Below are 14,366 nucleotides of genomic sequence, written 5' to 3'. Positions count from 1 at the left end.
GTCAGTAGTGAGCACTTGAAACACAGCTAGTATGAACTGAGATGTGCTCTACAGTTCACACGAGATTGCAAAGTACAGAAAGTTAGCCCTCTTTGTATTGACTACATGTTAAAATATTTTTGATATGTTAAACTATTTTACTAAAATTAATTTAACATTTCTTTTTAATTATGCAATGTTGTGATTATAAAATTAATATAAAACACCTTTTTTCAAAGGGGGTCGTGAAGCCCTAAAGGGGGAACTTTTCCCCAACTTAACACTCCTCCTAGTTTACTTTATAAATCCCAGCAGGAAAAACGAAGATTTTATCAGCAACAAGCTAAGATACCTCCGCAACTCAACCAATGAGACACCACCACAAACCCGACTCTCCTCTCCTCCAAGGAACTTGTTCAAAACAGCCCCTCTCAACTGTCTCCTATTCTCTCTATAGAAGAACAGCTGAGGACTTGCCCATGGTTAGCCTCAGCTTGCAAGTCCCAACGTGTAACTCCTCTGCCATTCCTGAGATAAACCCATTTTGTTGACTCATAAAATGGACAGATCAACGTAGGCACACCTACCACATAACTCGACTCCATCAAAGCAGTAATCATTACTACTAGGGTGAGTTTAGGGATTCAATCCAAAAGAATCTAGCCAGAGACAACTTATGAAGCGTTCACCCACGAACCAAGAAGGGCGCTTTCTTTCCCTTCGTTAGAAACCGCGCCTTCGCCTCTAATACCTTTTCCAAGTTTCTATCGAAACAGTTGAATTTGCTTGAGTGCGTTAGCCCCTCCAGCAGAGTCTTTGCCTTCTTCACCCAGATCATCGTGAACCGTTCGCCGGTTCCCAGGCTCCACTTAGGACTGAGTCTTGGAAGAGCAGGGGAGCCCTGAAGTTCGCAAAACAACAAGGTCAACAGCCTTCTGGACCCGAAGAGCGTTCCGGGTCCGCCGCCGAGCGCACCCGCCACAACTGTCCCCTCCCCGGCAGCTGGCGCACTGACGTCTAGCACCTCGTCACTGACGTTTCGCCCGCGTTGTGACAGCGCATGCACGCGCCCTTTGGCCCTTGCCATCCCGGGCCGACTTTCTTGCTGCGCATGCGCTCTACGGTCTTCCGAGAGGCGAGCGTTTGTTTCCCCGCCGGTGATTGATAGGCTAGCACCGCGGGCGCTGGGCGCCTGTGCAGAGTCTGGCGCCTGACCGTCCCCGCCCTGTCCACCACCCACCCCACGAACTCCGGGCCAGGTTCAAGGTGCAGTGAACTTGCGGGGAACCGATGGAGCGGAACAGCGGTCCGGAGGCTGGGCCGGAGGCGGAGCTAGAGGAGGGGGAGCCCGAGGTTAAGAAGCGGAAACACCTGTGTGTGGAGTTTGCTTCGGTCGCGAGTTGCGACGCCGCTGTGGCTCAGTGCTACCTGGCCGAGAACGACTGGGAGATGGAAGTAAGCTTTTGCTACTTCTTTCTTGCCGGCTCTTCACTTTGGTGATGCAGGCGTACGTCCCATCCCTGTGTCTTTGTTTTGCAGAGAGCGCTGAACTCCTACTTCGAGCCCGCCATGGAGGAGAGCGCTTCAGAAAGCCGTCCCGAGTCCCTCTCTGAGCCCGGGTCCTGGTGAGTGACGACGGGCTGGGGACCCGTTCGGGCGGAGGCAGTCGGGTACCAGGTTGCGTTGGGCACGCGGGACCTGCCGTCGAGTTAGGCGGCGGGTCTGCGCAGAGACGGGCCTCGGGTCTGAGTAGCCGGAGAAGGAGGGTTGGTGTAGATGAGACCTGCCCCAGCCGCGGGGCTCACGCTTCTCCTGAGAAGTCCAGGCTGTGTCACTTCGGATGTACTTTGGAGTCCGAGGGAGAAATACCAGAAATGTAATTTTTTACTCCAGGTGTAGGGAATACGTAAGCGAGCGTTTCTAAATGGATGAGACACAAAATCCTCTACTGAAGAATGGTAGCTTGGAAGTCTCCTTGCTTCCTGTTGTTTGTTTACTCTCTGCTGGCCGGCCAGGATAATGGTTTTTATAAAATGCACATCTGCCCCTCTTATTCCAGTGCTCCCTCCCCAATTCCTGCACTTCTGCTCTTAAAGTCTTTGTGCCTTACAGGTTTCCCCACGGTTTGACCACTGCCTGTCTTTCTGGGTTCGTCTCTTGTCACGCTCTTTCCTACCCCACAAAACTTCCAGGCATGTCAGTCAGTCAGTTTAAGTCGCTCAGTCGTGTCCAACTCTGCGACCCCATGGACTGCAGCACATCAGGCTTCCCTGTTCATCACCGTCTCCCGGAGCTTGTTCAAACTCATGTCCGTCCAGTCGGTGATGCCATCCAACCATCTCATCCTCTGTCGTCCCCTTCTCCTCCTGCCTTCAATCTTTCCCAGCGTCAGAGTCTTTTCCAGTGAGTCATTTCTTCTTACCAGGTGGCCAAAGTATTGGAGTTTCTTTCAGCTTTAGCATCAGTCCTTCCAATGAATATTCAGCACTGATTTCCTTTAGGATTAACTGGTTGGATCTCCTTGCAGTCCAAGGGACTCTCAAGAGCCTTCTCCAACACCACAGTTCAAAAGCATCAGTTCTTCGGTGCTCAACTTTCTTTATGGTCCAACTTTCTCATCCATACATGACTACTGGGAAAACCATAGCTTTGACTAGACAGACCTTTGTCGGCAAAGCAATGTCTCTGCATTTTAATATGCTGTTTTGGTTGGTTATAGCTTTTCTTCCAAGGGGCAAGCGTCTTTTAATTTCGTGACTGCAGTCACCATCTGCTGTGATTTTGGAGCCCAAGAAAATAAAGTCTGTCACTGTTTCCATTGTTTCCCCATCTATTTACCATGAAGTGATGGGACTGGATGCCATGGTCTTAGTTTTTTGAATGTTGAGTTTTAAGCCAGTTTTTTCACTCTCCTCTTTCACCTTCATCAAGAGGCTCTTCAGTGCCTCTTCACTTTCTGCCATAAGGGTGGTGTCATCTGAGGTTATTGATATTTCTCCCGACAATCTTGATTCCAGCTTGTGCTTCATCCAGCCCAGCATTCTCATGATGTACTCTGCATATAAGTTAAATAAGCAGGGTGACAATATGCAGCCTTGACGTGCTCCTTTCCCAATTTGGAACCAATCTGTTGTTCTATGTCCAGTTCTAACTGTTGCTTCTTGACCTGCATACAGATTTCTCAGGAGGCAGGTAAGGTGGTCTGGTATTCCCATCTCTTGAAGAATTTTCCAGTTTGTTGTGATCCACACAGTCAAAGGCTTTGGCGTAGTCAATAAAGCTTAAGTAGATGTTTTTCTGGAATTCTCTAGCTTTTTCTATGATCCAGCAGATGTTGGCAATTTTATCTCTGATTCCTCTGCCTTTTCTAAATCCAGCTTGAACATCTGGAAGTTCATGGTTCACACTGTTGAAGGCTGGCTTGGAGAATTTTGAGCATTACTTTGCTATCCTGTGAGATGAGTGCAATTGTGTGGTAGTTTGAGCATTCTTTGGCATTGCCCTTCTTTGGGATTGGGATGAAAACTGACCTTTTCCAGTCCTGTGGTCACTGCTGGGTTTTCCAGATTTGCTGGCATATTGAGTGCAGCACTTTCACAGCATCATCTTTCAGGATTTGAAATAGGTCAACTGGAATTCCATCTCCTCAGCTAGCTTTGTTCATAGGCCCACTTGACTTCATATTCTAGACATGTTGCCGGGAGCCGGCATATTGCATATTGAGTGCATATTGCATATTGCATATTGAGTGCAGCACTTTCCACAGCATCATCTTTCAGGATCTGGAATAGCTCAACTGGAATTCTATCACTGCCGGGAGCCAGCGTGAGGAGCTCCACCCGTGACAAAGGTCATGAAGAAGGAGGCTCGGCATGTGCAAAGGCGGGATCGAGCCTCAGGAGTCCCCCTGGAAATTCTTGAGCATCTACCCCCAAAACCAGAGTCTGCCTACTTTCTGCTTTGTGCTCTCACCTACACCTCTGACTTTATGGGGGGCTGTCCCCCACTACCTCTCTCTGAAAAAAAGAGTTAACTTACAGCTCCAGTTAATAAAGTTCCTGGGTGTGATAGTGTTTCAACCTACAAACTCCTTTGGGAGTCCTCTAGCCTGCCTGAATAGATTTTTCCGGCCACATGTGATTGCTCAGAGCCTCCCAACTGTGAGAGGCAGGAGATGTTCTAAACTGTCTAAACACAGATTCCTTTGAGCAGTTAAAAGATGGATTAGAAATTGTATTGGTGAAGGGATTTTCACTTGTTGGGCCAATGTTTGCTGCTAAGTCTCCATATCCCTTACCTACTGTGTCCCTGGCAGTGTATTGATTAATATAATTGGTGTAAATAGTAGCTTTAATGTTTGTAACCTGGGACCCTTGAGTTAATTCTTTTTCTTGTTATAGCCCACCACACCTTTGCTCTGTAGGAATGCAACTTTATCTAATGCTTTTGGAGGGTGGTGCTTGATTAATCACCTTTAGAGAAAAAGAAGTTTTCTGAAGAAGGGGTCTTAAAATGTTAACAGGCCTCCGGGCCAGAAGATGATGCAAATCACCTAAGCTTTTGCATATGATAAGTTTGCTGGAAGAAAGCCTGGCTTGCTGCATGGCTCTACCCCTTCCCCCATTATCCTCTATGCATAACTTAAGGTATAAAAACTACTTTGGAAAATAAAGTGCGGGCCTTGTTCACCGAAACTTGGTCTCCCCATGTCGTTCTTTCTCTTACCTTCTGGCTGAATTATTCAGCCTCTTTTCTTCACTGAATTTTCCTACTGAACTATCCTTATTTCACCACTCTTTATATCCTTAATTAACGTTTAATTAAGCAGTTGTTTCCTGATCCTCGCCGATGCTGTCCCCGTTTCGAATTGCCTGGATCCACCGGGGCTGGACCCCGGCAACATGTCAAACTTTTCTCCAGTGGGTCTTTTTTTTCTTGCCTTTCAGCTCTTATAAAGATATTTATTACCTCTGCCTAGAACCTTTTTCTTCCTCCTTTGTTGATTTTCTGATAATTGTACTAGGGTATATATGTATGTCCTTATCTTTAGGTGTGTGTGTTTGCGCACTCAGTCATGTCCAACTCTTTTTGACCCCATGGACTGTAGCCCGTGGGCTTCTCTGTCCATGGGCTTCTCCAGGCAAGAATAGGGAATGGGTTGCCATTTCCTTCTCCAGGGGATCAGTACATTCAAAATACTTATGCAAATATTTCTGAATAACAAGTAAAGCAGGTAAATGTTAAATAAGTAAAAAGTTAACATTTATTTGTATGAAAGGTGAATAGAATTCTTTTTACTGTTTTCTGAAAGTCTGAAATTATTTCCAAAGAAAGTTTATAGTTAACTTACAGTGGCGAGCATTTTGCAGTGTATACAAATATTGAATCATTATGTTGTGTACCGGAAACTGGTATAATGTTTATATACATTATACTATGTGGCACAGAAGTGATAGGGTGTCCTCCTCAGTGCATTAGACCAGGAGGCACCTGATATGGATTCGTCCCCAATACTGGTTAGTTATATTTCAATTAAAACAAAACATGGTGGGGAGTTCCCTGGTGGTCCAGTGGTTAAGACTTGGAGCTTTCACTGCTGTTGCTGAGGTTCAGTCCTTAATTGGGGAGCTAAGATCCTGCCAGCTGCATGGCAAGGCCATAAAATAAAAAACAATTTTCTAAAAGAAGTTAAAATACTGGCATTAAATACATTAAAATTATAAATACAAAACCCTAGTTCTTAAATTTGTGTGTATTTTATAAATGTTTGGGAGTCACCTTTTAGTAATGTTTGTCCCTCCACTCAAATGTCCAAGCCTTGATGGGAGAGGTGGGGTGAGGCAGGCCTGAGGACTGGAACCCACACATGTGGTCTCTCCAGCATGGCAGTCACAGAGCAGTCAGACTGCTCATGTGAGAGCTCAAGGTTCTTGGACAGAGGTTCCAAAAGACTGGAGTGAAAGCTGCAAGGCTTCTAATGGCCAAGCCTCAGAAATCCCAGAATATCCTTTTCACTGTGTTCTGTTGATCAAGTAAGTCACTGAAGCCCAGATTCAAGGGAGAAGGGTGTTCATTGGACTTCACCTCTCAGTGAGGCGAATAACAGAATTGTAGCCATTCTTATCTGGCACAGTGAAACCATATTTCAAATATGATTTAAAATGAATCCAAGTAAATGTGGAAATCTTACATACTAAATCTAATTTGGGGTTGTAGTCTATAAAGTTATTTTAATGACCTATATCATTGAGGGATATCAAGTTGGTTCTAAGTGAGCAGACTTTTGCATAACACAGAATCTAGTTTTCTGTAGTTATCAGACTCTTGGTCTTCCATAGGCAGATAGTTTTAGGACTCTTAAAATGTACTTACCCCTGCCCAACTTCGCAATGAGGAAGACTAAGAATAAATGTGAAATCCAAAATTGATCATGAATTGCAATAAAAATAACAAATATAATTTCAGCAAGAGAATTTTACTTACCTATAAAATGAGGGCTACAAAGATTTGAAAAATGATTTTTAAGTTTATCAGTTTCTAGATTATTTGCAGAGTTGTGTTTCATTCTGCTCTTGCCAGTGTTGACCTAACCAAGGAAGAAACAAATGATTCCATTAGTTCTAAAACCAGCACATCTGAAGATAAAAGTGTTCAACAAGAAGATGGCAGTGTATTCTCTTTCATTACCTGGAATATTGATGGATTGGACATGAACAATCTGCTAGAGAGGGCTCGAGGGGTGTGTTCCTATTTAGCTTTGTAAGTATTATTACATCTGTTTCATGATAGTGTGATAATGTGTCTTACCTGCCTACAAGGAGGGTAGTAGATCAAGGTTATGGGCTTTGCAATCGGTCCTAACTTCAGAGTCCAGCTCTCAGAGGAAATATCAGAAAGAATCAGGAGTGATTGCCTCTGGGAGCAGGACGGTGGGTTGGGGTTCAGAGGGAACACTAACTTTTGTTTGAAGCCTTCTGGTACTGTTTTACTTACTAAACTTGTTATATAATTATTACTGTGAAAAGAAAATTGCCAGTGTGATCCGTATCTGATCCACACACTGGCTCTGTGACCTTGTGGAACCACTTGAGAGCCACTTCAATTCTCTGGAGCTTGGAGCTCCATTTTCTTCATCATGGATAATAACTGTTTCAAGAGGACAGAAAGAGACAACACCTCAGGCATCTATTAGAGTATAAGACAATTGGAAGCTCTTAATATTACTGGGTGCCTACTGTCAGTGATTCCAGTTCTTCTGACTTTAAAGGGTTGTCATATATATGTTTTTTTTTTTTTTAATTTGACCTTTACATTATTATGTGTTAAGTAACACAGATCTTTCTCATTTTATAGTTATCAAAGATCAATATAAACATCAAATAGTAGGTGTCCTAGAGGACTATAATTCTGCGTTTCTTTTATGCTGTGGTATTTTCCTAATAGGTAGCTGCAAATGAAATGGTATACCTGGTACTTATCATGAATTGATGTGTTTAATTAGGTACAGCCCTGATGTGATATTTCTACAGGAAGTTATTCCCCCATATTATGCCTACCTAAAGAAGAAAGCAAGTAGTTACAAGATTATTACAGGTAACAATTTTTCTGTTATTTAACTTGTCTTTTTTTTTGAAAAACAAGTCAAGGAGAGAGAGAAATCAAAGTTAAACAATTGGAACATAGTGGGGGAAAAGCACAAATAAAGTAAGCTTGAGAAAAAGAAGTCACACTGTCTGATACTAAAAAAATCATAAGAGAAGATGTTATATATGTGAAGAAGAGGTTAAAATGGATGATTTTTCAGAAAAATGTAAATTGCCAAAATTTAAGGCATGGATTAGCTTTTTGGTGAAATCAAATTGTTAGAAAATGTTCAACTGTGATGATCTCATTGTGGTTATGTTTTTCAAAGAGTCTTTACCAATTTCTTTTTATTTATTTTTGTTCTTTTTCTACCTTTTTGCTCTTAATATTTAAGTTTTTGACTTTTCATCTATTTTGTTTTTATTTATTTAGTGTACCACTTTGGCTTCGTTTCATGATTTTTGGCTAAATCTCATGTTTTCTTTGACTTTCACTTTTGCCTAGTATATGATTTCAATTTTGATTTACTTTTTAATCCGGAATTGCTGAAGGGAGAATTCTCTTTGTCTTTCTCTCTTTTTGTGGGACACCTTTTCTGCATTCTCTTGGGGATTCCTTTTGCCTGTGTTCTGCTATCTTGTTTTCTGAATCCCACGCTTTGTCCCTTCTTGCCTTACTTCCTCATTTTGCTGGAGCACATTCCTCTAGTGACTTCCTAAGAAGTAGCAGAGGGGAGTGAAGTGTTTGAATCCCAACCTGTTTGCATGTGCCAGTGTTTTATCCTCAGAGTTCTTTGATAGTTTAACTAGACATAGATTTCTGGGTAGAAAGTCATTTTCCTGCAGAATTTTGAAAGCCTGATTTCAGTATTTTCTGGTTTCCAATATTGATGATCTTAAGTCTGATGCTATTCTAATTCCTGTTCAGGAAACTTTGAGCCTCTTCTTTCTAAAGCCAGTGTATTTTTCATTTATTATGCTTAACGCTTTGTAGGTCTTTTCAATCTGGAGGTTCATAACCTTCGGTTCTAGAAAACTCTTTTTTCTCTCTCTCCTTCCCTCCCTCTGTCTCCCTCCTCCTTTCCTCAGGCTGCCTTGCCCAGCTGCTGTCTTCCTAGTCTGCTGCCCTCCTCCCTGCCCCTCCCTCTCCAGCTCTTCCTCCCTTCTCTCCCTTTTCTTCTTTTCCTGGTTTCCCTCAATTCTGATAAACCAGTCACCCCTTCTCCATCTGCTTTGCTTTCTGAAAAACTTGGAAGCTTTTATTCACTGCCCCTCCACTTCTGTTCTCTTTTCTTCTTGCAAGTTCCACCCCCACCTCAGGAGTTCAGATTTATTTATTTTGAATAACAAAAACACAACTTTCCATGAAAATTTGATGTAATATAAGAAATTACTCTGAAAATTCAGTTTCCATAATTTAAAAAATTCCAATTGAACTACACCTTCTAGCAGAAATATTCATAAAGTTGTCAGTTTGTGTAAGTTGCATGAGAAAGACGATAGAAATTTCCAGAGAAGGCAAATTAACATACCATTTATTACAACTTTTCTTAAAGCCATAGTCTAAATATCCTATTTCTCATATTCACATTTCTTAAAATTTAATCCTGATGCGATATGGGTTAATAAGAGTTATAACTATATATGTTTAATAAATATAAAATTTTTTTGATGAAATCTACTATATCAAAGCAACTACAGTTATTTTGCTATTGTTATGCCACTAAATGGTGCCTGACTCTTTGTGATCCCATGTACTGAAGAGCACCAGGCTCCTCTGTCCATGGGATTTCCTAGGCAAGAATACTGGAGTAGGTTGCCATTTCTTTCTCCATTCTTGCAAGTTTTTACTTTCTAAATTTTTTATTCACTTACTGTGATTTTTCTGGTGCTTTCAGAGTTAAAAGTAACTTCCTATCAAGTTGCCTCAATTTGTCTCATACTCTTGCCTTTCAAAATTTTTTCAGATTTTTATATTTGGTATTAGCACTGTTAACTGTTTGGGGCATTTATATAAATTCATTTTTATTTTTGTATTTCTTCCATATTTCCAGCTACATTTTTGTATTTCTTCCATACTTCAATTATGTCGGGACTTGGTTGGCCATCTTCAACTATTCTGAAGTAATAGTTTACTCTTAAGATGTAGATCCATTTAAATTCTGTATCTGTTTGTTAAAATAGAATTTTTAGTAGGGGAACTTGGGGTAAACCGCAAATACCCCTGACCTCTCAGCCTACATTCTTTTCCACAAACACCTGAAGGTCGTGAAGAAGGATATTTCACAGCTATAATGTTGAAGAAATCGAGAGTGAAGTTTAAAAGCCAAGAAATTATTCCTTTTCCAAATACGCAAATGATGAGAAACCTTTTGTGTGTTCATGTAAGTAATTTTTTTTAATTGACTTAAAAAGAATAATGAACTAATTTTTTCATAGCTCCCTGATGATGGCTTTAAAAAAAATAAAACATTGTATTTAGAGAAATATTTACTCCTCACTTACAGATTCTTTTAAATAGTCTTAAAGAACTTTATAAATTAAATTTTTAGACACATTTCAAATATAAACAAATTAGTAAAAATAAGATCCTTGATTCATTAGATATTTTCTTAATATATGAGATTGCTAACATTCCACATTTGCTTTCTAGTTTTTTTCTTTTTAATTAAATGCACTGTAATTGGTACTGTGTTGCATTCTGTGAGTCTTTCAAAAATTAGTCAAATAGGTCTTGCTCTCATAGAATTCCTATATTAGCAGGGGAGAGATTATATGTATAGTAACTAAAATAAAGGAAAGGCATAAATGCTGTAGGAGAGCTGTAATCATGTGCCTTGAAAGCTTAGAGAAAGAAGAGATGACTTTCAGCCGCATTGTTTAGTGACGGTTTCATGATGGAAGTTGTATTTGAATTGAGCCCTGAAAAATATGTAAAATATAGACATTAAGAACAGTGCTGGTGGCAGAACCACCATGAACAAACTTGTACAAATTGCAAATAGCAGAGCATGTTTATATGAAAGAGGGCAAGTAAAGCTCGAAATGAACGTCTATTCAGTTGAGTATAGAGAGTACAAAGAGGGGTACTGTGATAAGAGGCTAGTAAAGTAGGTTGAATCCAGATGATAAGAGATCATGAATGCCCAGTATAAAAGACTTTGGACTTGACTCTGCAGGTAATTAGTTGAAATATTGACAGGTCTTACATTGTTGGTATCTTCATTGTAAATGGTATGTGATTCTCATTCATTCATCATTTAACTGACATTATTTGGAATTACCTATGTGCCCAGCTCTCGATACTATAGTAGAAAATAAAAGAGCCTTCTTTGCTTTGAAATGATTCAACAGCTTTGTAGGAGAGAGGTAATTGTGCTGCAATTTAATCTGCGGGACCTCATGAACAGTCTACAGTGTGATGTAGGAGGATAGAAGAGGGAGCCACCGAGACCTGGGACATTGGGAAAGGGCTCCCAGTGGAGTGGACATTGGGGTTAGGTCTTGCAGTATTAGTGGGTACTAGCTCAGTATTCTTTGGGAGTCTTCTTTGACCTTTTAGAGATAAGCCCAGTGCTAATGATACAGTTTCACTTTAATAAATCTTAATATGTAACCAATCAATTGAATAATTACTGATTCTATTAACAAAGTTCAGTGTTAACAGTGGATCATTTTCTCAGCTCTCATCATTTATTTATCTTGTTGCAGGTGAGTGTGTCAGGAAATGAACTTTGCCTTATGACTTCTCATTTGGAAAGCACCAGAGGGCACGCTAAGGAACGAATGAATCAGTTGAAAATGGTTTTAGAGAAAATGCAAGAGGCTCCAGGATCAACTACAGTTATATTTGCTGGAGATACGAATCTCAGGGATCAAGAAGTGAGTGATGAAGTCAGTTCAGTGTTTATGGGCAGTTTATTGCTGTGGAAATTCATTTAGATTTCTTGTGTTTTTGGTGTTTTGTTTTTTTTTAATTTTGTTCGTGGGTGCACTGGATCTTCGTTGTGGCATGTGGGGTCTTTAGTTGCAGCATGCGAACTCTTAGTTGAGGCATGTGGGATCTAGTTCCCTGACCAGGGATCACACAGGGGTCTCCTGCATTGGGAGTGCAGAGTCTTAGCCACTGGACCACCAGGGAAGTCCCCTACGTGTCTTTTGACTAAAGCTATTAAAACTAGGACCTTCATTTGTTCATTATTTGTAAGTGGCCTTGCAGATGCAGTTCAGTGAATAATTATTTAGACTGTACTATTTGCCTTGCACAGGGAAGGCAGAGGCTGAAGAGGCTGTTACATTATTAGTGAAATATATATATATTGCATATGAAAAGGACAACACAAAACAATATATATTGATTAAAAAGAGGGGTGTAGAGAAAATAATATTAGAAGAGTTTAGCAAAGGTCGCTTTAGTTTCAGTTTCTCTAGTTGCAAGGTGAGAAGAACAAAGATTTGAACCAGCCTAGTTTTCCCTAACTCTTCCTACTGAGATTTTCTTTTTTCAACCTTTTTTTTTTAACCTTCATAACATTGGATTTGGCAGTGATTTCTTAGATATGATACCAAAAGCACAGAGAACAAAAGAAAAAATAGATAAGGTAGACTTAATCAGAATTAACTTTTGTGCATTAAAGGATATTATCAGTGGCGTGAAAGGCAACCCATGGAATGATAGAAAATATTTCCAAGTCATATATCTGATGAGTGATTGATATTCAAAATATACAAAGACCTCCTACAGTTTTAAAAAAAACCTCATTAAAAAATGGGTAAAATGCTCATGGAATTCTACTCAATGTTATGTGGCAGCCTGGATGGGAGGCGAGTTTGGGGGAAAATGGATACATGTATATGTATGGCTGAATCCTGTCTCTGTTCACCCAAAACTATCACATTGTTAATCGGCCATATCCCAATACAAAATAAAAAGTTAAAAAGGCAAAAGATTAAGATATTTCTCCAAAGAAGACATACAAATGGTCAATAAGTACTTGAAAAGATGTTTAATATCATTGGTCATAAGAAAAATGCAAATCAAAACCATGATGAGATACCACTTCACAGTCATTAGCATGACTATTATTTAAAAAAAAAAAAGAAGAAAATAACAAGTTTTGGCAGAAATGTGGAGAAATTGGAACCCTATGCCATAGAACTGTAGTGTTAAAGTCATACATTTTATGTATACTTTACCACAATAAAAGTTTCTTTTAAATCCTAGAGTGAATGGGAGGAAAACTTAATGTTGTTAGTAAATTTCAAATAAAACTGCAGATATTTGACATCATTAGATCATATAAAATGGTATACATCTAAATTTATAGCTTAGAGTAACAGTTTTGTCTTCTCTACACTTACATTCATTTTTTAAAAACTACTAATAACAATAACTGAGGCCACAGGTTTTCAGTCTCCTGGGTTTTATCTGATACCCAAAATTAGGAATTTATTTATGTCAGAAGAGAAAGGGCAAATTTCAGACCTCTCTGGCTTTCTTGATATCTTTATTACCTACTTATTATCATGAAGTAAAATACTTTTATAAAATATCTAGTTGTACCCAGTTTTGCATTTGTGCATCAGCAAATAATCTGGGGCATTCTGACTGGAAAAATTGTACTTAGATGCAGTCATGGTAAAGGCCTTTTTAACTTAAGGGAAAAAAGACTGAAAAGAGTTCTTTGTTTTTCTTTTCAGGTTACCAAATGTGGTGGTTTACCCAACAACATTTTGGATGTCTGGGAGTTTTTGGGCAAACCTAAGCATTGCCAGTATACATGGGATACACAAATGAACTCTAATCTTGGAATAGCTGCTAATTGTAAACTTCGTTTTGATCGAATATTTTTTAGAGCCGCAGCAGAAGGTGGCCACATTATTCCCCAAAGTTTGGACCTGCTTGGGCTGGAAAAACTGGACTGTGGTAGATTTCCCAGTGATCACTGGGGTCTTCTGTGCAACTTAGATGTAATATTGTGAACTGCTTTTCAAATATGAGTTTTAAATGTTTGAAGGGATTTTGTTCTGTGATTATAATTTCAATTATAATTTCTATCTGTCCTGGAAAGGTAGTTTAACAAGGAGGAATTATAAACTGGATCATTGTAACAGAAGGAAAAACTACTGTGATTTTATTTTTTGTATTGTGGCCTCAGATTTCAGAACTAAATCTTAATGTTCATTTAAACTAAAGCATACCTGTGTTGAAAACATGAGGCTTCTTAATGCAAGGTCACAGTGGCTACCAGAGCTTTTAATAGTGCTCGTAGCTGCTGGCTGGATTTCAAGCAGGGCCACATTTTGTCTGTGGACTAGCCTTTATATTAGATTACTTTTTAAAATCAGGTACCAAAATAGTTATATTTTAAATAAGTCTTAAAAAAAAAAAAAAGGTTACAGAGTCCTTGGGATTGGATCTCTTAATACTGTTTCATAAATCCAGATAATCTGATAGTTATTGTCCATCAGATTTTTTGTCAGTTAACAGTGCCTAATTGGTAAGCTAGAAATGAACTCATGATTTAAAATTCCTTAACTTTAAAAAACTTGTGTTTGTAGTTATGTCGCCGAACAGAGGCAAAGTTAGACTTGATAATGATTAAAGTCAGTTTTCCAGAGGCATTGGGCTTTTTTTCTAAGAGAAAAATGTGTAAAGAGAAATAGACATTTAGTTTTACTGCTTGTAAAACTGAATTTTTTTCAGGAGGTGAATAAGGAACACTTCTACATGTGCTTTAAGGAAACATTTTTTTTTCCCCTGTAAGAGAGTATACTCTAAATAAAGAATTGTGCTTGTTTGTA

The 14,366-nt window shown here is 39.6% G+C and overlaps 2 protein-coding genes across 3 annotated transcripts in view; one reads left to right on the top strand and one right to left on the bottom strand.

Annotated features, from left to right (window-relative positions):
• The window catches only part of ACOT13 (acyl-CoA thioesterase 13), a 16,457-nt gene extending 15,240 nt beyond the window's left edge, over positions 1–1,217 (bottom strand). The window contains exon 1 of the mRNA XM_055570785.1: positions 731–1,217. Coding sequence (XP_055426760.1) covers positions 731–1,066 — 336 coding nt within the window. The 5' untranslated portion in view covers positions 1,067–1,217. The remainder of the gene's footprint in view (positions 1–730) is intronic.
• TDP2 (tyrosyl-DNA phosphodiesterase 2) lies at positions 1,122–14,366 on the top strand. Of its 2 annotated transcripts, XM_055570782.1 has the most exons (7): positions 1,122–1,434; positions 1,519–1,604; positions 6,559–6,738; positions 7,481–7,572; positions 9,828–9,946; positions 11,274–11,444; positions 13,263–14,366. In XM_055570782.1, exons 1-7 carry the CDS (start codon positions 1,270–1,272, stop codon positions 13,542–13,544), a joined length of 1,095 nt encoding a protein of 364 aa, XP_055426757.1. In that variant the 5' UTR covers positions 1,122–1,269; the 3' UTR covers positions 13,545–14,366. The 2 variants fall into 2 exon arrangements, with proteins under 2 accessions (XP_055426757.1, XP_055426758.1); XM_055570783.1 differs by lacking the exon at positions 6,559–6,738.

This window comes from Bubalus kerabau, chromosome 3 (assembly GCF_029407905.1).
Source record: "Bubalus kerabau isolate K-KA32 ecotype Philippines breed swamp buffalo chromosome 3, PCC_UOA_SB_1v2, whole genome shotgun sequence".
Taxonomy (NCBI): Eukaryota; Metazoa; Chordata; class Mammalia; order Artiodactyla; family Bovidae; genus Bubalus; species Bubalus kerabau.
Note: the sequence above shows the minus strand (reverse complement) of the source record. Positions and strands in the feature narration are given on the sequence as shown.